At 33.7% G+C, this 27716-nt stretch overlaps 2 protein-coding genes across 5 annotated transcripts in view; one reads left to right on the top strand and one right to left on the bottom strand.

Annotated features, from left to right (window-relative positions):
* Positions 1-27716, top strand: part of ssuh2.4 (ssu-2 homolog, tandem duplicate 4) — a 34843-nt gene that overhangs the window by 5507 nt on the left and 1620 nt on the right. For 3 of the 4 annotated variants that reach the window (XM_068216215.2, XM_068216216.2, XM_073936176.1), the window contains 11 exons: positions 12806-12922; positions 13247-13296; positions 13630-13719; positions 13834-13903; positions 21572-21701; positions 21780-21840; positions 23889-24007; positions 24088-24150; positions 24231-24319; positions 24555-24647; positions 24738-24843. In XM_068216215.2, coding sequence (XP_068072316.1) covers positions 12806-12922; positions 13247-13296; positions 13630-13719; positions 13834-13903; positions 21572-21701; positions 21780-21840; positions 23889-24007; positions 24088-24150; positions 24231-24319; positions 24555-24647; positions 24738-24843 — 988 coding nt within the window. Of the gene's footprint in view, positions 1-12805; positions 12923-13246; positions 13297-13629; positions 13720-13833; positions 13904-21571; positions 21702-21779; positions 21841-23888; positions 24008-24087; positions 24151-24230; positions 24320-24554; positions 24648-24737; positions 24844-27716 lie in introns of those variants that run through there. The other variant, NM_001089568.2, reaches the window with a different exon arrangement.
* On the bottom strand, positions 391-10310 carry samd9l (sterile alpha motif domain containing 9 like). The gene is made up of 3 exons (XM_021469628.3): positions 10043-10310; positions 7692-7751; positions 391-5382 (listed from the first exon to the last, which is right to left on the bottom strand). Exons 2-3 carry the CDS (start codon positions 7693-7695, stop codon positions 806-808), a joined length of 4581 nt encoding a protein of 1526 aa, XP_021325303.1. The 5' UTR covers positions 7696-7751; positions 10043-10310; the 3' UTR covers positions 391-805.

The following is a 27716-nucleotide window of genomic DNA, read 5'->3' as shown; positions in this document are numbered from 1 at the left end:
CTGGAGGCCCCATGACAATAACTTAATATTGCCATGGTGTGTTGTGCTCAGCCCCTAACAATGGACATAAAGCCATCATAGAGGATTGTGAAGATATTGCATTGAAACTTCTTCATTACAAGTTTTCGGTATCTTTTGTATTGTATCTAATAATTCATTCATTCATTCATTCATACATTTAGGTATGTAAGTCAAGTGTAGTATAGTAATATATTTAGGTAATAACAGTTGCTTAATTGTTAAAAAATAAAGATTTTACAACCAAAGATTCATGTTTATAAATAATGCAACAGGAAAGTGTTTTTAAAGTTAATCTATAGCTTTTACCATGCAAACAAAAAAGTAATTTGTGTAATTAAAAACCTTTTAATGTTATAATCACTTCACAAATTTTTACATTTAAGTCCCTTTATTGTTATACAAAAAATCATAAATCATGTGATGACTAACATGAGCAAACATTTCTTTTAAATACATTTGTAAACACAGAGATAAAAATAGATAGTAAAGTCAGTTGCCTTCCATCCTTACTAGTACGTTATTATAATTACAATAAAATTAGTTACCAATGACATAAAAAGCTACAGGAAGCATATATTTTAACATCTCCTTTTAAAAGTTTTACTTACAATGACACATGTCAGTACTATGCAGTATGCATTCATGATATATGTGAGGTAACATATAGTTACACATCAAACTTAAAGTATAACAAAATATTTCCAGCTGATATTTCAGATTATTTCAGCAATAGACGTCCTCTTTACAATGTTATTTGTATGTACATTTTGAACCATCTGCATTTTTAATTTTGTGTTTGTACTGTAATGTTGTATGCAACCGGTCCCTTCAAAGTAAAGCCTAGATAAAAAGTGACATTCTCATTTTTATGGGGTATGGAGGACATCTTAAGAGCTGGGATGTGAAATTTCATTCCTTTGGGACCCTCTAGATATACCTTCTCATCCTCCGTCCATCCTGTGACGCATTTCAACAATTTAGACATTTCTGGCATCTTCCACACTTCTCCACTAAACCATTTCAGGCGTTTTTCTGGAACAGAGAACAGTTTTGTGATGGTTTCAAACTTGCTCTTGTGGACAAACTTTTCAAATCCTGTCCCATTGCTGAGGAAGAAGTGAGTGTAGATCCTCTTTTTCCTTGGAGGGATGTCCTTCAGCCTCTTTTCATAGTCCCTCTGGAGATTTTCAACAGCAGAGAGAACAATCTTATACTTGCGTTCTTTCTCCACTTCCGTCTCCTGCTCTTCTGGCCAAAAAAGTAAAACAAGTAAGAAATTAGCATTCGATATGCTTTTTTTCTGACCCTCTTTAAGAAATTGGTAGCTCATCCGTTGCAGATCCTGAAATGCAGCCAGCTTGGGAGACTCTGGTGAGAGCAAACTTAAAGCAAGGTGTGACGCGATGTAGTTGACAAGGTCCACTTGTGGCAGTTGTGCCCTCATGGGATCACTTGGGTAAAATGAAATAATCTTCTCTAGCACGGGGACGGGGTCACGATCTTTCTGATTTGTCAGGAGGAACAAAATGGTTGTGATGTTTCCCCCACCATGATAATGGATCATCATGCGTTTCATGACAGGCGATAACTTTTCTCGGTTTTTATCTGTGCCTGGAGAAGCACCACTGAAGTATCTGCCATAGTCATGTGACTTGTTCACCAGCCAGTGTATGGGATGCTTTATGGTACTCTCAACCGTTTCTGCTGTCTTCTCCTCATCCGTGTTCAGGTCAGTCTGGAAGAAACTTAGGTCCTCCGAAATCCATTCCAGTGCCTCCAGCATTGTCTTTTGGAGGTTTTTCAATTTATAATGAAAATTCTCCCATGGTGTTTCTATTTCAGGTGGTATATAATTTGTAAGTAGGTATCGACTGAGTTCTGAAGGTCTTCGTCTTCTAGAGAACACCTGAAGATTTGACATTAGCTTCAGCAGTGCACATCCAACTTCAACGACTCCTACAAAGCCAGCATTGTTCATTGTATCATTGTCTTGAACTGCTGCATTCTCACATGCCTGAAAACATTCAATGGCTTTAAACGCCATTTCCAAAGGATCTACTGTGTTTTCAGGTGTTTCGTTTTGCTTAATGGCTTTGCATTTTGCCAAGAACCACTGTCTGTACACCTGACCTTTAGTATCAAGAATGTAGGAATTGTGTGGCATTTTTGCTACTGCGGTTTTCGCCCACTGTTCCGCTGCTTCAAATCTTTCATGTTTGTAATTGAGTCGAGCCAGATGTTGAGCAAAAAATGCATCCTCATTAAAACGCTTATAAGCTCCCTTGAGGAGATCAATAGCTTTATCTGGACACTCTTTCTTTCTCACATGCTCAATTAGAGGGGAGAAAAAACTGTCTGATTCATCCCCTTTGCTGATCCTGTGGCGGGTCATGAACAGATCTCGCAAGAACTTCATGTAATGATCTTTCCCAAACCTGTGCTCAAACAGCACATCATTGTTGAGAAGATCCAAAGCGAGATCGCTTTGTTGTTGCTCGTCACCCAGAAGCTGGTGCAGGATTTCCTTTGCAACCAGTGGATGAATGATTCTGATGGAGGTAATGTAAGTGTTTTCATCTCTCAGGTGTATTAAGACCAATCTAGCTTGCTCACTTAGAGATGTCTCAAAGACATGCTGTCGAAATCTATCCACAAGAATGGACAATGCAAGAAGGGCTTCACAATGTGACCGAGAGAGGAATGAGTTCTGCACATATGTGTTGAGCAAGGCCACATAGAGAACAAGCTTAGTAACAGCAGAGTTGTGGTCAATACCTTGCAGCAAATGCTTGACGAACTGCTTCACATATTCAGCAATTTTGTGGCTTTTAAATTCCTCACTCATCAGGACAAATGTTAGAATGAATTCTGGCTTGAACTGTTTTTCGAGGCTGTGCCGCTTTTTGGAAAAATGTTGTTTTTCCTTCTCTGAAAGTTTATGGGTAATTGCAACGTTGTGTTGAGGAGATTCCTTGCACATTTTCTCTGGATTGTGAGATCTCCTACAACTCAGCAGAATGAAGCAAAGTGTTCCACGTGTTATTTTCTTGGTATTGACGGCTACTTCCAGTTCATACTTCACATCTTCTAAATACTCCTGATCACAGTCTTCAAACAGCAGGAGTAGAGGTAGGCATTTCTGTGGATCTTTTTCTTCATATTCTCGAAGCCAGACGGCATCTTCAGAAACAGCTGATACTGATTTTGAAGATTTTACAACTGCACACCTTAGATCCCTTCTGTAATTCCACAGAACCTGTCTTGCCACTGTACTACCACCACTGCCTGGATGATGGTATATGTTGATGCAACTGATGGGAGCCCGCTCTGAACTCCAATTAAGACATTCTTTCACAAGTTCATTGACTTCGTTGTAAGCATCTCTCTGAATAACCTCCCCAACAATCTTTTTTTCTGCGAGCCAGAGATTTATCCATGTTACTTTTCCTCCATGGTAGAACTGCTTCTCAATAGTCTCTTTTTCAGATTCAATGACATCAGGACTATTTTCTTCACAGTGGTTTAGACTTAGAATCTCTAACGAACTTCTCACTTTCTCCTCTCGAGTGTCAAGGAAACACTCCCCTTTGACAAGGATAGGTAATCGTTTGGTGGCCTGTGTGGTGGTTGGCTGGACACGTTGAAGGGTTGCATTTATTTGACTTACTGTCATCCCAACAACACTTGACTGTTTTATTGTTTCCATGTCACTAGATCCTAGAGCAAAGCTCTGCCATTTCTTGAAATTCTCCTCAGATTCAGCTAGGCATATAATGTCTTCATGTCCTTCCATGTCAGTGATGAACTCATAGAACGTGTTCAGTAATGGAGTGTCAACAGGTGAGGTAAGAAGAAAGATCACCTGAAAGGTACCTTTAGGTAAGATATTTTTGCAGATCAATGACACGCATTCTTTCAGGAGGGTTCTCTTTGTTTTGACCCACGTCTTCTCATCACAGTGTGGTTCACTGCCTTTAAAATCACTCCGACCATTGCAAAATATCCAGCTGATCTGATCAAACAAACGTTCACGACTTTCAAATTCTCGAATGCTTAAGCCACTTGGAATTTTGTAGTTCTGCATAAAATGGCGGTTTACTGCATGGTGCTTATCATATTCACGGCATAACCCAGTCACATTGGAATCTGGATCGAAGTCAAACACACAAAAGATTTTCATGTTCAACAAAAAGTCGATGCTTTGCAGATCCTTCTCTTGAAATCGGTTTGTAACAAGTATGTGCCATTTGTCCTTGTCCATTACTTTCTTTCCACCTGTTATGAGCATGGTGAGCTTTTTTCCCAGGTTCTGGCTTGGTTCTGGGGACGTGAATTTTTGCATTTTCTCTGCCTCTTCTCTCTGAGAATCCCTTAAACTGACGTGTTGGTAGAACTCCATGAGATCAGCCACTGGTTCTGTTTTAGAACCCACTCTGCGATAAACAGTTTTTTTCTCAAGCTGAACTTTGTTTGCCTCTTCACTGAAATTTGGCAGACGAACAGAGAACACCTGATTCTTCACTATTCTCACAGAAGGCTTAATATCAACCTCTACAATGAAGTGTTCCTCACTGCTATCTGAACAGATTACTTGAACAAACTGAGGTTCACCAATACATAATCGTACAAGTTCACTGTCAGATTCTGAGAAACCCTTCTCAATGTAATCTAATGCATCATAGTAAATGTCCTTTTCCTTAACAGGAAAACCAACAATTTCACCATGTACATGACCAGCGTCACCTCTACTGTCCATGACACCAAAATGTATTGTGCCATTTGTGCGAACATTCATACAACCTGTTGCAAATTTCAACACTTCTCTTGCAAGCTTGGCCTGCAGTCTTTGGCGGTCCAATGTTGCAGCAATGGCAAAAGACTTGTACTCATGACATGGACTAATCATATCAATAACTCCAGATTCTGGTAAGAGAACGCTGTTTTTAACATATTTAAAATCACCACCTTTCATTTCAAATGGTCGTGGTTTTGTATCTCTATTTCTTAATACTGCTGGCACAGGATCTTCTTCATCCACTTCCTTGATATCGGCTCTTGTGTCTGCAACTTTATTTTTACTTACTCCATTTTCATTTTTCCCAGAGGGTTGTTTAGGTTTGCTCTGGGCTTTTTGGGAATTTTTCAATATCTCATTTCTTTCTTTGATGATCAAAAGCGCAGGCCCGGCTTTCATACCAGTTTCTTTTTTCAGGAATTCTTCTGAGACTTTAGAAAGGACCTGACCATTCACTTCCTCTTCGTGAAGTTTTTCGATGTATGCTTCTTTGATTCCTATTGACTTTAACCAGTTGCTCACCATAGACTCAGTCCATGTCTCCATTGGAGAATCCTCTGGCTTTTCTGCAAATAAAAAAAATGTAACATGAAATGAGTTCTCTAAAACTTTATTAAAAGAGAAAATCACCTTTAACCATAAAGGTCTTTGCACAATGAAGTCTGATATTTTCATATGCATTTTTTTCGTATTCATATGTGAAAAATTTGTCATGTGAACAAACCTTACACACTGAATCTGATTCGTATTGATTAATCCATTATGAAAAAACGCAAAACATTTCGCAGTCAGTTTAACAAGTGATATGTTCTTCTCTCTTATCCAAAGTACAAAAAGAGAGAGGAAGAGGCTACATATTATGTCAATTCAATACTGCATAGTGGTTAATCAAAGAGCTGCACTGGATTATTCCGAAATGCAAAGTTTAGCCTATTTCAGGAAAATAAGGAATTTTGATACATTGCTTCTAATACGTCACACATTCAAGTACATAAACAAATCCTGAACAGAGTGGCAATACCTATAGACATAATAGTAGATGACGCCTGCTTTCTATCATGATGTCTATGAGCAGCACATCAAATGTATGGACGCACACACCAAACAGAAATCACTGAATCCAGCATATAGGGGTTCTCGACTGTCCGCCACATTTTGTTTTTATTTTACGCACTGTGTTTGTCTTAAAGTTATATGTAGCTCAAATTACGGCATTCAGCATTTAGCTTTATCGCTTGTACGGTGGCTCTGAACTGTCAAAACGCCTCTCAAAGTGCATTTTCGAATGCGAAAAGCGGAAAAAAAAATCAAACACGGTTGGAGTTTTTTTCTTTTTATGATGGACAAACGTTTTGGAGGCCGTTTGTAAATACGACTCACACAGCGTTATTTTTAACATACAAAAATGACGGATGAAAATTTCGGATTCAGTGTGCAATAACCTTTAGTCCTGCCATAGAACAATTCCACTGACAATATCATCACATTTTTACAAGCTGTGCTTTAATTCTTTAGTACTTTCAAATACCATATATCAATGAAATCCTTACACTGCCAATTTGAAGGCTACATATATAATAAATCCATAATAACTAGATAAATAGCTGAAAAGTGCAATAAACCACAACATCAAAATTAAAGAACTGAAAATGCAGCAAGGCTGTGATAACAATTCTACTAGTTCCAGTCCAGAATAATAAAAAAATAAGTAGCTGCAAAACATCTTCGTCAGTGTACTTTTTGCATGCATTCGTAACTTTAAGACCGCAAATGTGTAATTGTGCATGTTATGTATGTATGCCTGTGTGTATGAAAAATAAACCAACCAATTACAATAATAAAAAAAGACAGTGATGAGTGGAAGCAGTTCACTAACACCTATGGTTAGCACAGACAACAAATGGCACACCTTGTGATGTCACCACGTGAAACATACCTTGGGTAAACAACAAGATTAGGTCATAGGTAGGGCCAGACAAAATCTGCGGGCATTTTTTGCTATTTCTGGGAAAATCATAATTAAAAACTTAATTTATGAAAAAAAAAAAAATTATACATTTTAAACTTTTTTTTAATGTTTACAATGGAAATCCAATTAGATCCACTGTATTTTGTAAACAAAACCAGTCTCTTATATAATATATCTACTAAAAGACAGAAAATATTACTTTACACACACTTTTTGTAAATTAATCATATAAATATTTTCATATTAGTCAGTACTATTACTGAAATTAATAAAAAAACTGAATAAATATACATTTACACACATTTACTCAAGTAAATAAACAGAATCAGTTAAAAATCTGCAGAATTCTGCGCACACAGATTCCGTGTGGGCCTAGTCATAGACTCTTAATATAAAGTAAATAGCAAACATATATGCAAAGACCTGCAATGTTTTGTAACTTTTTTTTTGTTGTATACATATTTTACACCGTTTTTGCAGGCTCATTATATTGTGAAAACAATGCAACAGTAGCACATTGTTGGCTTGATCTGAAAGTGTAATGTGTCTGATTTTGTATGCAAAAAGAGTCATTGCTCTACCTGGTTGTTTTTGTTTTTTTATTGGCTCTTAAAAAGACATGTCGAAACCCCCTTCAGTCGTTTTTTAAAAGGTTAATGCTGTCTAAATGAATTTATATATATATATATATATATATATATATATATATATATATATATATATATATATATATATATATATATATATATATGCAGAATGAAATTTACAAAATGTCTTTATGGAACATGATCTTAATATTCTAATGATTTTTAATATAAAAGAAAAATCTATTATTTTGAGCCTACAATGTATTTTTTCCTATTGCTGTTTATATATGCTGAAGAAGAAAATAAACATTATACTTGCCCATTGTTTAATGTCTTCTAATGATCACAGTATAAATACAGACACTTCAACTTTGCAGACCTTGATGAAGAGAAATTAGAGCAGTTTGTTAGAGCAAAGACAACATGGATGCATTCCAGAAAATGTTCATTATTAAATTAAATGCACAGTAAGGGGTGTAAATACAATAAGCTTTCATTTATTTAACTGTTAATTGCTAATCTGTCACATATGCAAATAAATGGGTGAATGCAGTGCGTATTATTTATTTGCCTATATGTTTTGCATTTAATTTTTACCTCTAATGCTATTCTTTTATCATTTTCATGTAAAAAAAAATAACTAAAAAATGAAAGGAAATGCACACCCCAACTCCATAGGTTATATGAGCAATATCACACGAGTAGCAGTGCGACATGGCTGTATATCGGCACTGTTGGGAGGCATGCGATGTATACAGCCATATCCCACTGCTACGAGTGTGATATTGCGTTTATACAACAGTTTGACAGCATAATTGTGTATATAAAAACAAAATCAAACACGGAAAGTTTCCAAAACCCTTTTGTATATGGAACTACTTTCTTCCAAATTGGATTCAAATCATAAGCTGACAGTTAAAACAGTTGAGCAAGCATCTTTTAAATTTTAGATCTGTAGTGTCTGCTTTTTTGCTGGCTGTATGTGGGTGGAGTAATACACAAAGGTTAAAGAGGCTGTAGGAGTTTTGATATTGCAGAATATCGCACGGCTATCAGCCAATCAAATTTGAGAACCAGACAGAACTGTTATATATATATATATATATATATATATATATATATATATATATATATATATATATATATATATATATATATATATATATATTAAACACTTTAAAAAAGAATAATTTTTGTTCAAATTAAAAATACTTATTATCAGATCTTTAATAATGACGTGCTTGCCAAGTTTAACCGAGTTTAATTGGTTATATTGGTTTACTGGTAAGTTTTTAAAGTAACCAATTATCTTTATTAGTGGACTCAAATGAAATACATGCTGAAAATTAGTAAGCTACTACAGTAATGTACAGTTAACGTCTGAATTATTTAACCCCCCCCCCCCCCCCCCCTTGAATTTTTTATTCTATTTTAAATATGTCCCGACTCCCAAATGATGTTTAACAGAGCAAGAAATTTTCAACAGTATGTCTGATAATGTTTTTTTTTCTTCTGAAGAAAGTCTTATTTGTTTTATTTTAGCTAGAATAACAGCAGTGTTTAATTTTTTTAAAAACCAATTTAAGGTCAAAATTATTAGCTATATATAAGCTATATATAACAAACCATCATTATACAATAACTTGCCTAATTACCCTAACCATGCCTAGTTAACCTAATAAACCCAGTTAAGCCTTTAAATGTCACTTTAAACTGTATAGAAGTGTGTTGAAAATATCTAGTAAAATATTATTTATTGTCATCATGGAAAAGATAAAATAAATCAGTTATTAGAAATTAGTTATCAAAACTATTATATTTAGAAATGTGTTGAAAAAAAACTGTCTACTTTTATCTTCTCAATAATTAGCCATTTTGGGAAGTGGTATAGGGTCACGGTATACTACAGCAATGTATTCTATAAAGATAACTGTGCATGAAGAGTTCTGATGAAAAAACTTCTAAATGCCATCTGAAATGTTGTCCCAAAATAACCTTTTTTTTCCAGCATCCTAATATTTATGTTCAGTCATTTCACTTTAAAGGCAATGTAAATAACTTATTCGTCACAATAAAAGTAAAATTACTGAGCCTACACACAGGAGTCAGAGAAAAATGCTAATTTTAGAAGAAAATATCAGATGGTTTTTAGAGGTTTTTACATATAAACTCTTCATATTAACATTGCACTATCTCTGCAAGTATTTCACTACTGTTAATATTTTTATTTAAACATGTTAATGGTCAGCAAGGCTTTTTTTCTGTTGTAGTCTGAACGCCTTTCTTTAGCTGATGTCTTTGACTGTTATTTCCATTGTTGGTAAAAGTTTGGCAAACTGCCATGCACTTCATATAAAATGTCTTCTATTCATTCACTTGTCCATTCTTACTCTACTGTAACCCACGTTAGGAAATTCGTTTTGAGAAGATCAACATTATCACTTCATGACGCGCTTTACATTGGTGTTTTATCGGCTTACTAGCCTATATCAGATCGCAGATGGATGTTAATAAAACGCAGTTTTAAAGTTACCAACTGCAGATATAATATCCCGAGCTTCCCTTTCTAAGGATAAAACGCCCTCTTGCTCTGATATGATAAATTATGAAGCGTGATAACACAAAACTATATTTTACTACTATATTTATATTAAAAACCAGCAAGCTTACCGTGATCTTCTGGTTTCTTCCGCGCATTTGGGGTTATTTTTCCGCCTTGCCAAGATTAATCTTTCAAAGGGTTTGTCCTACAGTTAAACAAATGTTGCTCAATACTACCGTCAGTCAAAAATAACAAACATATTCTTTAGAGTGTTTTCATTTCGCACGGCTCGCCCATCAAATGAGCAAACATGGTGCTGTGAATGTGCACGACTGTCTTCCTCACTGCTTCAGGCGCGCGCAGTAGGAAAGCGAATATCCGGCGCGTCTAAGTTTCGATTTCCTGATGGTGAAAGTAACACTTTTATATTTGGGTCATGCATATAACCATTTGAACTAATATAATTGAGTAGCATAATATATCTTGTGTTAAGTGGGCTACCCTGTTAAATTGTGTGTGGGAGGTGGTTTGCCATACATCATGGGTTACAAAATATACCAAAAATGTGTAGCTGGGGGAAAAAGACCACTTCAAGACGCCCCCAGTTTATTGAATTATTATTCATTTATTAATATTATCATTATTATTAGCTATTTAAAAACATAACAATTTAGGCCAAATTCAATCAAAACATAATCTTGCACTGAGTCATGTCAGATTATGGAATCAATATATATATATATATATATATATATATATATATATATATATATATATATATATATATAAAGAACAACATACCATGGAGACATCAAACAGAAACTTTGTAAAGGGGTAAATAAAACCATTCTTGAAACAAATAGTTTAGGCTTATCACCATCATTATTTTTAAAGCTTCTACATAGGTGGCACATTTCTTTTTTTAAAGACAATCAATTGTGGAGCTGTTTTCAAAATTTTGCATTTATGAATGAAGAATTTAAGTAAAATAAGTAAACAATTTGCAGTTATGTCATCATCTTTGCTGTCTAAATGTACTCTAAATTATACATTGTCCCAACAAATAGAAGAAAACATTGATATTGTTTTATCCACTTGTCCACATCAGACTAGAAAAGATTAAACAAATTACAATAAAGAAATTGATGTTCAACAGTTTCAATATCACTATTTTTTAAAACAATTTAAGTGCAGGTTACATTGTTTCATTATAACCAGCAGATGGCGGCAAAGAAAAGACATTCCCCTGTCTTAGAGCACAGCCCCTTCAGTTTTGAATGCTTTCCAAAATAGGAATTATTTCTCAATGGTCAGTACCAATACTGTCATTCTAAACACAACAACAATGCTGGCTGTGAGAAAGGAACAGTTTCATGAACATCTGGCAAACAGCCTTCTCCAGTCTGTTGCACATCAGACGAGAAGCTCCACTATATTAAATCATGAAAGTTCTGTTTTTTAAATGTTTTTTATTTAAAATGCATTTGTTCTTAAGTGCTCATAAAGACCAACAGTAATAATCCAGCTAACAACTATAAATATGTTTGTTATACATTTATTTCTCAACATTGATAACATCTCCTTTTTTTAAATGTTTCTTTTTTCAGGATAAAATTAGTTGTAGGATTGTTTCAGCTATTCTGAATTTTAGAGAAGTCACAAAACGATGGCAAGCCGTTTTAACATTTATTCATTCATTCATTTTCTTGTCGGCTTAGTCCATTTATTAATCCGGGGTTGCCACAGCGGAATGAACCGCCAACTTATCCAGCACGTTTTTACGCAGCGGATGCCCCTTCAGCCGCAACCCATCTCTGGGAAACATCCACACACACTCATACTTTACAGACAATTTAGCCTACCCAATTCACCTGTACCGCATGTCTTTGGACTGTGGAGGAAACCGGAGCACCCGGAGTAAACCCACCTTCTTGCTATGAGGTGACAGCACAACCGAGCCACTGCCTCGCCGCTGTTTTAACATTTAATCTATAAAATTACTATTGATTTAAATTGTGACATATTATTCTATATATAATTATTTATGCAGTCAAGCCAAATATTATTCAGACTTGTATTATTATTGATAAAGGTACAGGGCACTGTAGTTCACTTACCCCCCCCCCCCCCCCCCATTTATTTTTTCCCCAATTTCTGTCTAACAGGGAGCAGATTTATTCAACACATTTCAAAACATAATAGTTTTCATAATTTATTTCTGATTACTGATTTCTTATATCTTTGCCATGATGACAGTAAATAATATTTTACTATATTTTTCTAGACACTTCTATACAGCTTAAAGTGACATTTAAAGGTTTAACTAGATTAATTAGGTTAACGGCAAGTTATTGTATAACAATGGTTTGCTCTGTGAACTATCAAAAAAAAAATATAAATAATTACTAGCTAATAAATTAGTGGTGGTAAAGAACTTGTTTTTTAAAAGAAAAAAGTTATGATATTAATCTTTTATTTATTTTTAGTAGGGCTTGGGCTTTAGATTAAATGTTGAAACGGCTTGCCATATTGACACTTCCTCATTCAAATACTGAACATGCTAGTTTATAAGCAAAACATATTTTTCTATAAAGATTATGATTATTATTATTATTATCCTGTTTAAATTAAAAAGTTCTGGTAAATGCAATAAGGGTTCAGTGACCTTTGAACTACCTTTCTCATGTCAAAGCAGAAAGCAGATAATCTGAGAAATTATTTCATATGAATATTAACTGGGGTTTTATTATAGTAAATTTTTTTTTTTTTTTTTTTTACAGTTTTTATGCAAATACGGTACTATTTCAACTTTATGAATAACAATTATTTGTGATAACCATGGTGAAAAATCTACAACAAAACATGTTTTTAAATATTCTTTGTTTTTGTAGTAAACCACTTCTCATTGGAATGTATCATGAGATCGTCACGTTGCGCTGCTGCTTCCTGACTCTCAAAACGAAAGTTGACAGTTCACTTGCTACAATGGACAAGACGCACTTGTTGAGGTATGATCGAGAAAAAAAACAGCAAAATCACGAAGAAATGTCTGTTAGGACAAACGTAAATTAAACATTATTTAAGGTAGCGAGGAATTACTTATAAGACATATTTTAAAAAAGCAACAAACAAAAAAAATACTGAAAAATACGGTCGTTTGTTTTGGTCAGTGAGGGAAATAAGTGTCTCAGTTCTCGTTTTTTTTTTCTGACGGTTTTGTTGTCAACTTTTATTTATCGCTGTACTTTTGTACATATTGAATAAAAACACGTGTTTGTGGCTTACAGTTCTCTCTCTCATACTCTTTCTCTCTCTCTCTGTGTGTGTGACAGTGACCAGGATGGCGCGTCAGGTCCAGGCAGATCTTATGGAACTTGTACAGGTAATCAATATTTATTTTTCCTAAAGTTGAACTCAAATATCTCTTTACACATATTTATTTCTCTAAAATTTAAAAGTGCACATTTACACAAGATACAATCCCAAAAAGGTTTATATTAGATAATATCTAATATATATTCATAAATACTGTCAAAAATAGTTCACCCCTGTGTTTACATCAGCAAAAGTAACATGAGAGAAAAAAAAGTTTCCTGTTTCTGCTGTTTCCTCATTGCAGGAATAGCTTAGTCACAGCTGAAAAAACAAGAGTTCAAAGAGTGACAGATAGTATGATGAAATGTGTTTTTTATTATTTTTTTTGTACATTCACTAGATCCAAACATGGAGGCAAATGATGGGGCGACAGCTCCTCCTGCTGATATGATGCCTGTGGTTCCTGGATATGAGAATTTGGGACCTAATGGTGAGAAAAATTTCAGTAGTTTAAGCTGAATCTATGCATGATGTATTGATGTTGCTAATGAATATGATAGTGACTTTATGAGTGAATATGAGTGACTTTTTATTTCATCCTCAGTTATTCCGCCTTCACATTTTGGATCATCACAACCACAAGCCCCACCCCGAGCTCCAGAGAGACGCTTTGAGTAAGAAAATGAAATGATTCATGATTTCAGTTTTAATTATTTGAATAGTTCTACATGAAGTCTAAGCACCAAAACGTTTACTCGTTCTTTATTCTGTGTATGCAGTGGTGCAAAGTAACAAGCTACAAATACTCAAATTAAGTTTTTCCGAGAAATTGACATTTGCTAAGTAATTCTAAAAATATGTACTTTTATGTTCTCTAAGTATATTTTTAGTGCTGTATCGGTACTTTTACTCCACTATTTTGTTTTTTGGCAAAGTAATGGAACTTTTGCTTGAGGATGATTTTTTTACAACATCACAATAAAAGCAACCTTTTCGCATAATTTCATAGTTAGGATTTCCAAGCTTCTACATAAGTTTGTCTTGTGTTGTCTCTGGCTTTCTTTTATTTTTTTTAAATTCCACTTCATTTCCGAGCCATTGTTATAATATTAAAATCATTTATGATCAGTAAATTCTTTCACATAAAATAATAATAGCAAAAGGTATCTAAAAGTATGTAACCTATACACATATATATATATATATATATATATATATATATATATATATATATATATATATATATATATATATATATATATACAGTATATATATATATATATATATATATATATATATATATATATATATATATATATATATATATATATATATATATACAGTTGAAGAGTCAGAATTATTAGCCCCCTTTTGATTTTTATTTTCTTTTTTAAATATTTCCCAAATGATTTTCAACAGAGCAATGAAATTTTCACAGTATGTCTGATAATATATTTTTTTTCTAGAGAAAGTATTTGTTTTATTTCGGCTAGAATAAAATCAGTTATTAATTTTTTAAAAACCATTTTTGGGACAAAATTATTAGCCCCTTTAAGCAATTTTTTTCCGATAATCTACAGAACAAACCATCGTTACAATAAAATAACTTGACTAATTACCCTAACCTGCCTAGTTCACCTTATTAACCTAGTTAAGTCTTTTTAATGTCACTTTAAGCTGTATAGAAGTGTCTTGAAATATATCTAGTAAAATATTATTTACTGTCATCATGGAAAAGATAAAATAAATCAGTTATTAGAAATAAGTTTTTAAAACTATTATGCTTAGAAATGTGCTTAAACAAGCTTCCCAGAACAGAACAGAAATTGGGGCAAAAAAAATAAAGGAGCGCTAATAATTCAGGGGGGCTAATAATTCTGACTTCAACTGTATATATATATATATATATATATATATATATATATATATATATATATATATATATATATATATATATATATATATATATATATATATATATTAGATGTGGGACATTAACCAATTTTAAGATGTACCGCGGTTTGAAAAAGTCAAGGTTTTAAAACTGGCAAAATTTTCTGCTATACCCTTCCTAAGGTATGTGTAAGATTTTTTTTAGGACAACAGTATCTCTAGCAGAAAAGATCTCCAAAGATCCCGTTTTAAATTGTAAAGAAATGTGTGTTTTTGAAACAAATGAAGACAGCAAAATGATTAATTCAATGATTTATTTGAATTATTTAGCCTGACATCCCAGCAGGCAAACAACATCATAAGACGTTTTAGTATTAGGTTATATGTAGGTCTTGATGTCAGGTGACCAAAATTCAATGTCTAGTCTAAGAACAATATTAATTTGGCGTCCAATAACGATGTTGATCTTAGGTTGTGTTGGAAAGTAACCAAAATCCAACGTCAGGCCAACATCTTAAACCAACGTCGTATTGACGTCAATTACTGACATTTATTTGTCAGGTATGTCAAACAAAATCCAACGTCTGACAGATATTATAGTGGTAACATCAAAATTACATCAAACTGTAACATCATTAGATGTTAATACTTGGTTGATTTTAGGTTTTTACGCTGAGTTCTGATGTCAACCCAATTTTAAATTTCAAACAAAATGCAACGTCCCCATGTTGTCGGGATACAGCGTAAATCTGATGTCATGTTGATATCCTGTGCCAGCAGGGTCCGTGTATCATCCGTTCATTTGATTATTCCTTTTATTACGGAAAACGAAACAGCAGAAAAACGATGAATATTTCGTTTTTCTGTTTATTCTGTAGGCAGAAAAAACGGAAACTCATCTGTTATTCTGCTTATTAACTTAAAACGAAATATTAAAACAAACACAAAACCAAAACGAAATAATGAGTCAAAATATGGTCCGTGTACGGTCCGTGTACGTTTTGTTCATTTGTTTTCCATTTTCAAACGGAATAAAGGAAATTGAGAAAACGGCCGTTTTTCCGTTTTTCTTTTGCTCACGAGAAAACGAAAAAACGAGATTTTGGCTGGATTTTCGTTTTTTGGTTTAGGGTAGGAAAACGGATAAACGACTTTAAAATTCATTTTACACATGTAGGCGGTGCTGAAACGCCCACTTTCCTCTAATTGGTTAACCAAATCTGCGCTCGTGACGTCACCCTCAAAATAAAAGCCTTACACGCAGGCTTTTAATTATTATTATTTAATTATATATATAAACAAAGTTTACATATTCTATCATTTGAACCACACACAGTTAGCAGGCTTACATTCATTACGTATGTATAAATTAAATAAAAACGTAAATCAGCAGTATTCTTAGACATTTGTCATTAAAATAAGGTCATAGTTCACTGCCAAGCTTCTTGCTGCTGTGCACCTGATGCTGAGCAAAGAAAGCCATTTCCGAGCAGCACCTGGTTTACATGATTGTTTCAGAGCTATTGTAGGCCTAAATAATAGCCTACTCTGTATAAAATAATAATTTATTATTATTATTATTATTATTATTATTATTATTATTATTATTAGGCCTATTATTATTAGTATTGTTATTATTATTATTTACTTAGTTATTTAATGGTTGTAAGAACACATTGGACCTATAATAAATGGTACCATTTGTTTCTATTGGATTTTCTCCTATTTTAATTTAATATATGCCTTTAGCCTATTTTAAATATTTATTTGATAATTAATACTTTTTTATTGCAACGTCAAAGTAGGCCTGTCTTATTATTATTATTTTTTGTTATTATTTTGTCGTTGTTGTTGTTATTATTATTGTAGCAGGGACATAGCCACAGGTGTGGCAGAGTGTGCTGGTGTCACCCAAAGTGGCATCTTGCACCTGAAAATAGATGCCTTCGCGCTCAAGCGCGCGCAAAAAACTTGCACAGGCAAAAGTAATGATGAATGTGTTGAAGGAAAAAAAAAACATTCTAATTATTTGTTAATAAAATAGTGCAACATTATTCTCAGTCAGTGTAGGCTGAAAAAATTAAGATCGTCAGCATTTCAAGGGTGGTTTTATTTTTAGTTCATTGCTGTGACGCGCTATATTTCACTAAGGCTGCATGAGACTGCGCATCTTGCTTATTTTCTCTATTTTACATACAGAACATATCATACAGTCCAGGTTCTACCGTTCTAGTGAGTGTGGGGCATTGCTTTACAGTGGTAAAGTGGATTATTTCTTGGCAAATTCATAATGATTCACTTTGTTTAGTAATAAATTTCATAGTTATAAAATAACTACATTTCAAGAATATGTTAACACTTTCAACTATTTAGGATTATTTATTGCATCAAAAGTAATTTCAAAGTAACATTAAATGTACGTATAAACTGCTTAATTTGTGTGTGTAAACACCTAAGATGCAAAAAGCTTATTTAGACCAGAATAGGCCTACTAAATGCAACGGTCAATGTATGTAAACTTATGACCTAAAATGTCTTAAATGACTAAATTTAAGTCTTTTTAAGTTTTTAAATAATTTAAGTTTAACATAAATGATTTAAACTTTAAACTTCAAATTAACAGAGGATGTCAAATAAATTGTTTATTAAATGGAGGTCAGGTGTCTATCTTAATTATAATTATTAAATATTATGACACTATAATTCAGTGGTGTATTGGAGAGTACGCACCTTTTAATTAATTAATTTTAAATAAGTGGTTTATCCTAAATAAAATGCAATGGGATCGGTGTGCAATGAATAGTTTGAAAACCCCTGGTTCAGACTAGACGAGCTAGCTGTCTGTGCGCTGCGCTAATAACTTGGCATTTGCTCTTTTCGGTGCTGCCAGATGCATTTATAATGCATAAAAAATAAAAAAGGTAATTCGGTAAAGCGCGCGATGCGCGCAGAAATAAGCGCACTATATGCATATGTCGAATTAAGTTATCTTTTTCTTTAATCAAGACTTTTCCATTCGAGGAATTACAGTTATTAATAGCTTAGTCCTTATAAACGATCAGTTTATAAAATACACAATTTACGGATCAAGCCTAATGAAGAATAAGAAGAATATGCAACGCATTATGATCCTTGAATGATCAGAGCGCATTTATATAAACTATATATTTTATATAATCCATAAATATTAAAAAACATTATACATTTAAAGTAATGGAACATTATATGTTATAAAATCTAAACTATTATTTAGGCTACAGGCTGTTCAGCGCGTGCGTCAAAGAAAAGACATGACACAATCTCTATAAAAACTAGTTGTTTATTTACAATATCTAAAGGGATATAAAACATCTAACATGCATTTCCATTCTCAGCGAGTTTCTGTGTTCTGCATCCTTCACAGACCGAGGTCTCATTCCGAGGTAATCTGTAAATATTCTCATTTGGTTCTGGCACATTCTTGATTAAAGGTGAAACTGACCGGCGCAACGGATGATTTGTCATCTAGAGTGACTACAGTTATAATACAGGTTATGGAACTATTTCACTTTAATTTCATATTATTATTTTATTAAACAAACAAACCAGTTTTTGTTTTGGCTCTGCATGCAGCGTATTGGATCTTTGAAGCATTGCACTTCAAATGTTATTCCTTCTTTTTATTTTTATTGTATTTTTAATATTTTTAATTATACAACACAAAATTGGTTCTAAACAGATACATTTTCCTATAGGCTATGATGAAGTGTACATTTTTGTTCACACAGGTCCTATACAAAACTGTGTGGATGGATGATTTGTTTCTCCGTGAAAATCACTCATTTAATAAGCAAAACAGGCCAAAATGTTGTTTAGCTTGCGTCAAACTGGATGGACAATTTACAAACATATTGAATACAAAGGCTGGTTATTTTATGCAATGAGGGACCTATTACAAATTAAAGAAAATTATTTGCATATTAAAACGAAAATATATAATACAACAACAGATCCTACCTCAGAAATGACTTTAGATAATGTAAATAAGCATCAAGTTTTTTTTTGAGATTGTGTGTCTAATTCAGTGTAGTGCGTTCGTGTGGGTTTCCTCCGGGTGCTCCGGTTTTCCCCACAGTAAAAAGACATGCGGTATACAGGTGAATTGGGTAGGCTAAATTGTCCATACTGTATAAGTGTGTGTGTATGTGTGGATGTTTCCCAGAGATGGGTTGTGGCTGGAAGGGCATCCGCTGCATAAAAACTTGCTAAATAAGTTGGCGGTTCATTCCGCTGTGGCGACCCCAGATTAATAAAGGGACCAAGCCGACAAGAAAATGAATGAATAATGTGCAATACTAATTTAAAATACGTATCACTAACCTTATATGTGAAATAGCAGGGCCCGCTGTAGCACTTTCTCAAGAAGAGCAAATGTCAAATTATTAGCGCAACGCACATGTAGCGAGCTCATCTGTTTGTCGGAACTACTAGACACAATTTTTTTATCAACTATAATGTGTTTAATTGGTTAATTTGAAATTTATTTCATTATTCCAGCAATAATTGTTGAGTGAAAGAATGCGCTAGAAATATGCATTGCGGCTCCCTTTATTGTACAGGCTTATTGCACTTAAACTTTTTTAGGTTCGGCTCTCGAATTAGTAAGGTTATGAGTAAATGTTATTTAAAATATTTAAAGCCTGCCATCTAGCCTACAATAACAGCAAATTTAATAATGAAAAAAAATAATAAGACAGGCCTACTTTGGCGTTGCAATAAAATAGTATTAATTATGAAATAAATAATTACAATATATAATTAAAATAGGAAGAAATAAATGAAAACAAATGGTACCCTTTGTTTTTATAGCAGGGCCCAAAGTGTTCTTATTCTGGTTCTGGTAACAACTATTAAAAAGAAAAAAAACACACCAAACAATAAAAACACTAGTAACTGATAATAATAATAATAATAATTATTATTATTATTATTATTATTATTATTATTATAAAGCCCTTGCTCTGAAACAATCATGTAAACCAGGTGCTGCTCGGAAATGGCTATCTTTGCTCAGCATCAGGTGCACAGCAGCAAGAAGTTTGGCAGTGAACTATGACCTTATTTTAATGACAAATGTCTAAAAATACTGCTGATTTACGTTTTTATTTAATTTATACATACGTAATGAATGTAAGCCTGCTAACTGTGTGTGGTTCAAATGATAGAATATGTAAACTTTGTTTATATATATAATTAAATAATAATAATTAAAAGCCTGCGTGTAAGGCTTTTATTTTGAGGGTGACGTCACGAGCGCAGATTTGGTTAACCAATTAGAGGAAAGTGGGCGTTTCAGCACCGCCTACATGTGTAAAATGAATTTTAAAGTCGTTTATCCGTTTTCCTACCCTAAACCAAAAAACGAAAATCCAGCCAAAATCTCGTTTTTTCGTTTTCTCGTGAGCAAAAGAAAAACGGAAAAACGGCCGTTTTCTCAATTTCCTTTATTCCGTTTGAAAATGGAAAACAAATGAACAAAACGTACACGGACCGTACACGGACCATATTTTGACTCATTATTTCGTTTTGGTTTTGTGTTTGTTTTAATATTTCGTTTTAAGTTAATAAGCAGAATAACAGATGAGTTTCCGTTTTTTCTGCCTACAGAATAAACAGAAAAACGAAATATTCATCGTTTTTCTGATGTTTCGTTTTCCGTAATAAAAGGAATAATCAAATGAACGGATGATACACGGACCCTGCTGGGATGTTTGCTGTTCCAAAACATTTGAAATGTTTCTCAAAACTAAATATGTTGTGTTCAAAGAGGGAAAAAGTTTCAGTTATTTACCCAGACATTTAAAAAAAAATATATATATTTTGGTATATAAGAGTTATTGTGACTATCTCACAGTTCTGACATTTCTTCTTATATAAACAAGTATCATAAAAAGTATCACAACTTTATTTAAATTTACATTCAGATTTTTTCAGGAAATTACAAGTTTGTATGTCAAAGCTTTAAGTAAAAATTTCAGAATTGTTAGATGAAAACTTACAACTGAGAAATAAGAGACAAGTGCATGATAAAAACTAATTGGCAGGACTGCAAGAATAATGTCAGAATAGCAAGACTTCCAATAACCGCAATATTAAAACTCAGAATTGCAAGAAAAAGTCAGAATTGTATCTATCTATCTATCTATCTATCTATCTATCTATCTATCTATCTATCTATCTATCTATCTATCTATCTATCTATCTATCTATCATCTATCATCTATCTATCTATCTATCTATCTATCTATCTATCTATCTATCTATCTATCTATCTATCATCTATCTATCTATCTATCTATCTATCTATCTATCTATCATGGCGTGCAGTTTCATTCATAAGTTCATAATTAATGTTCTGGACAATATTGATCTGGTCACATGTGAACTTCACTTTAATCGTGTCCCCTCAGCATTCCTGCGATCAGTGAAGAACTTGCACAGGAGGCCTTTACTGAATATGTGTCCAGCAAATGCTGTTACAGCTCCAAACCAGTCAAAGAGATGGTGTTCACAGACCTGCAGTCCCTCAACACATATAGGGTCAGCGTCAACACCTACAAACATCTCACCTGACTATATAATGATGCCATTAACTTACAAATGTATATGTCCTTACAGTACCGACTGGAGACTTTTACAGAGTCCAGAACAACAGAATGGGACAGTGAACCCTACAACGGTGAGTACAATGAGTTTTTTTTTTTTCATGTTTAATGTCGGATTCTCCCATTCCAATGCAATTCCAATTTATTAAGTCAGATAAGAAAATAGTTGTTTAACACATTCAATATATCAGACAGGCAGCAGAATAGTGGTACTGTAGAATCCTGGTGGCATATAATAAAGTCTACCTCCAGGTTTGACCATGAATGCTGGAGGCTTCTCAGATGTCGGGGCATTCTTGGATGAACCAGTTAACTTTTATTAGTAAAAGGGGTTGAATGGTGGCTCCTGGACGGTCAGTATCCAAGGATGTATTTGCTGATCTGACACGTGGAGTGGGTTGAGTTTGGGAACATTAATTCAATTGGAAGCGTATCCTGGTGGAGCTGGCACAGAGGCATTGACAGAGGTCATTTCAAGGGTTTTGAGAGATTCGTTGGTACAGTCAAGAGCACGGAGAGGAAAATTTGAAAGTAATGGGATGTCTGACACCCTCCAATCAATACTTTGATTCTGTAGGGCCTGCAGTTTCACATTGCTGCTGACGTTTGTTTGTTTCATTGGTTGATATTTTATAGAAATAGAGCAAATGGATGGAAACTACAATTTAGAGTCTGTGCTGATTGAATGATGGTGGTGATGATTAGACTGAAGGTGAAGGTAGGAAGTGATGGTGGAGCCTTCTGAAGGTGCATTGCCAGAAGGTGCGTTCAAGTAATGTCAGACAAATCATATTTATGAGTTGGATGCACCTGAATGTTAAAAGTGGAAAGTGTAAAACTCAAAATTCTGTTTAACCTCAGAGTTTCAAAGTTGAGGAGAAACATGGCGGAATAACTGATCTATTATACAGAATTATATATACTATTGTATATCTTATTATACACCACCTAACAAAAGTCTTTTCGCCTATCGAAGTTTTAGGAACAACGTATAAATAAATTAATTGTAGTTGATCATTTGGTATCGGAAGTGGCTTATATGAGCGCCAATTTTTTTTTTTTTTTTATAAAAAGTTTATTTTAATAAAATAACATATGATCATGCCTTGTTTTTTAATTATTTAATTAGTACAGTAAGGTCTGACTTTGCTTAGACAAAAGTGTGACAAAAGTTCTTGCAGCACTCCCAAAGTTCATCAACATTCTTTGGATTCATCTTCAATGCCTCCTCTTTCATCTTACCCCAGACATGCTCAATAATGTTCATGTCTGGTGACTGGGCTGGTCAATCCTGGAGCACCTTGACCTTTTTGCTTTTAGGAACTTTGATGTGGAGACTGAAGTATGAGAAGGAGCGCTATCCTGCTGAAGAATTTGCTCTCTCTTGTGGGGTGTAATGTAATGGGCAGCACAAATATCTTGATACCTCAGGCTGTTGATGTTGCCATTGACTCTGCAGATCTATTGCACGCCCCCATACTGAATGTAACCCCAAACCAAGATTTCCCATCGTTAAATGACTGATTTCAGTAAGAATCTTGGGTCCATGTGGGTTCCAATAGCTCTTTTGCAGTATTCGTGATGATTGGGATGCAGTTCAACCTACCTTCTGCCACTTTTCCATATGATCAACTAGAAGTCAAGTTATTATTTGTTGCTCTTACAACTGGGATCGATGACAATACTTTTGTCAGTTACTGTATATAGTCAGTAGGTAAAATTCATAGATTTGTGGGTTGTTGGTGACAAAACACAACTGATGTAAATTGTTTACAAACCCTGCTGTATTTTTTGTAATTTGACAAAAGTAATGTTATCTCGTCTAGTCGAAAGTGACTTGAACATACCTGATGTCATTATTACGACTTATCAACTCGTAAGTTGGAACTTGCCTGGCTTGACTTGAATGCATCATGATACTTGAAGTCTACATTTGGGGAAGGATGGGTGCTCATTACATTTACATCATGCTCCGCATTCCATTACCGGGTTAATACTTGTATTGTGTGGTAACCATTGCATTATATAAATAAGGCACTGGAGGTGTGCTGTATTGTGAATACACAGGAATACAGCACATATTCTTGTACTGTTTTACATAAATTCACTCTTCATTTATCAGGTCAGGTGGTGGATGGATTTGGAGTGGCTCCTGAACCATGGAGCATCCCGGTGCCCGTGCCGTCCCTCTTCAAAAACTGCAAAAAATCAGTCCGCGTTCCTCACACATCAACTGTCAAAGTAAAACTTCTGCAGTCTTGCATTCAACACAATCACTAAAAGAGTTTTTTTAGTCATTTTATTGTGTATTTTAAAAATAGGGTTGTCACTCGTGCCTGAATCTCGGCAGATCTGCTTGCAGAAAGTGTGTAAACTCAGGCAGGGTAAGTATGATGATCATATTATTATTTTTAAATATTTACTTCTATATTTGTTTTCTAATTTTCATTATCACATGTTTCAGACTCGCTGTGGACACTGCTGTGGCACAGGATGGATATCCTCTTCTGAACGCCGGCGCTGTGGTTTATGTAGTGGCTCTGGCATGGTTAGGTACGTTTAATTTGATTTATTTTTACATTTCTTTAACGCAGTTTAATCATTTACTTGATCTCTGCTATCGTTACTTTAATTACAGCGTTTTTTCTAACTGCATTCTAATAAACTTCATCATATAGTAATTGCTTTTAGACCAGCAACAGCAACACTGTAAAAAAGCAGGGTTCCACACAACTGGGACATGTAATCCCAACACAAATCGATAAAGTTAACTTAAATTTGTTTCTAGGTGTCATTCCTGTGGAGGAGTTGGTTCAATCACTTGCAAAACTTGCAAAGGTCACGGAAAGCTTCTCTGCTTCATTAAACTGATAGTTACGTGGTAAGAAACACAATGTGAAGTCCTCTGTGTTCAGATGAGCTAATATCCATTTTATTTAATTCTTTTCCCCCACACATTTTGTTTTCTCAGGAAAAACAACATTCACGTGTCTGTCATTGACAAGGGTTCAGGGTTCCCACTTAAGCTTCTCAATCAAATCACTGGAGAGAAACTGCTAACTGATATGGCTCCAATGGTGAGGAAATGCATCATGGTTCACAATGTCTGTGTAATTTAAACTAATAACAATTTAACTAATTTGAATAATAATAGTTTAAACTAAAAGTTTTAACTATGATACAACTTGCAGAACTCTAAAACATCCTCCCCAGACAAACCAAGGCTGTTAACTGATACTAATGTCACACTTATAGCTGCTGTTAATGTCAGTTCTGATGGTCAGAGGATTGTTTGAGTGAATGTTTGAGAAAATAGTTTGAATGCAGTGATTTTATTACCAGACAATTTCAAAACCAATTGCACGATTTTATGTGGCAAAACATGGACCAAGGAAAAGACATCTCTTGAACATTTTTGACATGTTTAAAAATTATTGGGAGCACGTGCACTGCAAAAAATGCTTTTTTGAGTTTTTGTCTTGTTTCTAATCTAAATATCTAAAAATCCTTAAATCAAGAAGCATTTTTTCAGACACGCAAACAATATTGTATTGTTTTCAGAAATAATATGCCAAAATTAAGTGAGTTTTTCCTTAAAATAAATCAAATAATTCGCCATCGAAGTAAGCAAAATAATCCTGTTTTTTGAAGATTATTTTACTTACCGCTTTAACAGATTATTTGCTTGTTTTGGGAAAATTTTGACATATTATTTTAATATTTTTGCTTGTCTAAAAATGCTATTTGTATTAAGAATGTTTAGATTTTTGGACTAAAAACAAAACAAAAAATCTAAGTAAGAAAAGCATTTCTTTGCAATATAAAATATAAGTTGCTTGGTTCGGCTCATAAATTCCTCTCACACTGTATGAGCCATGACCATACAAGCATCAGTGATTTCTGCTGAACTTACCAACGGAACTTACCAACCCCAATGGAAAATAAACACATACAAGCTGGTACAAAAAAATGTGCGCAAACCTTTATGATGTGTTTTTTTTAATCAATATGATCACAAATATTACAAATATTTTTTATCCAGTTTTAAACATTTACACAGGTAGTCAAATACTCAGTTTCGGTCGAATATTCAATAATTTCATTAAATATTCAGTATCAGTCGAATACTCAGTACCAATCGAATACTCAGTATTGGCCGATACTCATTCATCGGAACAAATTCTCAGTATCGTTAAATATTCAGTAATCTGATTGGATACTCAGTAATTGTATCTGATACTCAGTGTCAGTCAAATAATCAGTAATCGGATTGGATAGTTAGTATTGGTTGAATACTAAGTAATTGGATCCTCATTGGATACTCAATTGGATACCTAATATTGGTTGAATGCTCAGTAATAAGATCAAAAACTCAGTTTAGGTTAAATACTTAGTAATCAGATCGAGTCCTCAGTATTAGTTGAATACTCAGTAATAAGATTGAATACTCAGTAATCGGATCAAACACTTTGTATCAGTCAAATGCACAATATTGGTTAAATAGTATTGGTAAAATACTCTGTATCAGTTGATACTCAGTAATCAGATCAAATACTTAATATCGTCAAGTACACAATATTGGTTGAATACTCAGTGTCAGTCGATACTCAGTAATTGGATCAAATACTTAGGACCGGTCAAATACACAATATTGTTTGAATACTCAGTATCCGTTGATTACTCAGTAGCGGTTGATACTCAGTAATCAGATCAAATACACAATATTAGTTGAATACTTAGTAATGGTCAAATACTCAGTAATCTAAGGAATACTCAGTATTGGTCTAATACTCAATAATCAGATCAAATACTCAGTATTGGTCAAATACACAATATTGGTCGAATACTCAGTATCGGTCGACACTCAGTAATTCGATAAAATATTCAGTATCAGTCAAATACACATAATGGGTCGAATAGTACCAGTCAATACTCAGTAATCAGATCAAATACTGATTAAGTATACTGATGAAGTATCGGTCAAATACACAATATTGGTCAAATACTTAGTATCAGACGAGTACTTAGTATCGTTCAATACTCAGTAATCAGATCAAATACTCAGTATTGGTCCAATACACAATATTGGTCAAATACTCAGTATCAGACGAGTACTTAGTATCGTTTAATACTCAGTAATTAGATCAAATACTTAGTATCGGTCAAATACACAATATTGGTCGAATACTCAGTATCAGTTGATACTCAGTATTTGGATCAAATACTCAATATCAGTCAAATACACAGTATTGGTCGAATACTCAGTAATCAGATCAAATACTCAGTATCAATCAAATACACAATATTGGTCGAATACTCATTATTTATTGAATACTCAATAATCAGATCAAATACTCAGTATCAATCAAATACACAATATTGGTCTAATACTCAGTATCAGTCGAATACTAAGTAATCGGGTCAAATTTTTAGTATTGATCAAATACACAATATTGGTCAAATACTCAGTATCAGACGAGTACTTAGTATCGTTCAATACTCAGTAATCAGATCAAATACTCAGTATCAATCAAATACACTATATTGGTTGAATACTCAGTATCGGTTAACTACTTAGTAATTTTATTGAATTCTCATTATTAGTCGAATACTCAGTATCTGTTGAACACTTAATATCAATCAAATGCTTAGTATCTTAGTTTAATACACAGTAATTGTATTGAACGCTCAGTAAATGGATTGAATACTCAGTAATCGGATTGAATACTAAGTATCAGTCAAATACTTATTATTCAGATCGAATACTCTGTAATCAGAGTGCTTTAAGTGCAAATGCTCATGTCGTCAAATGCATTTAAACAATCACAAAAGATCACTCACTCTCCATTTACTGATAAAACTTGTAACTCTTAAAAGATATATGTTGTGAGAAAGCACTCACAAGAGATTTGTTCTTTGGTTTGTTGTGCGAAACACACAGATTATTATT

This window comes from Danio rerio, chromosome 22 (assembly GCF_049306965.1).
Source record: "Danio rerio strain Tuebingen ecotype United States chromosome 22, GRCz12tu, whole genome shotgun sequence".
NCBI lineage: Eukaryota > Metazoa > Chordata > Actinopteri > Cypriniformes > Danionidae > Danio > Danio rerio.
Note: the sequence above shows the minus strand (reverse complement) of the source record. Positions and strands in the feature narration are given on the sequence as shown.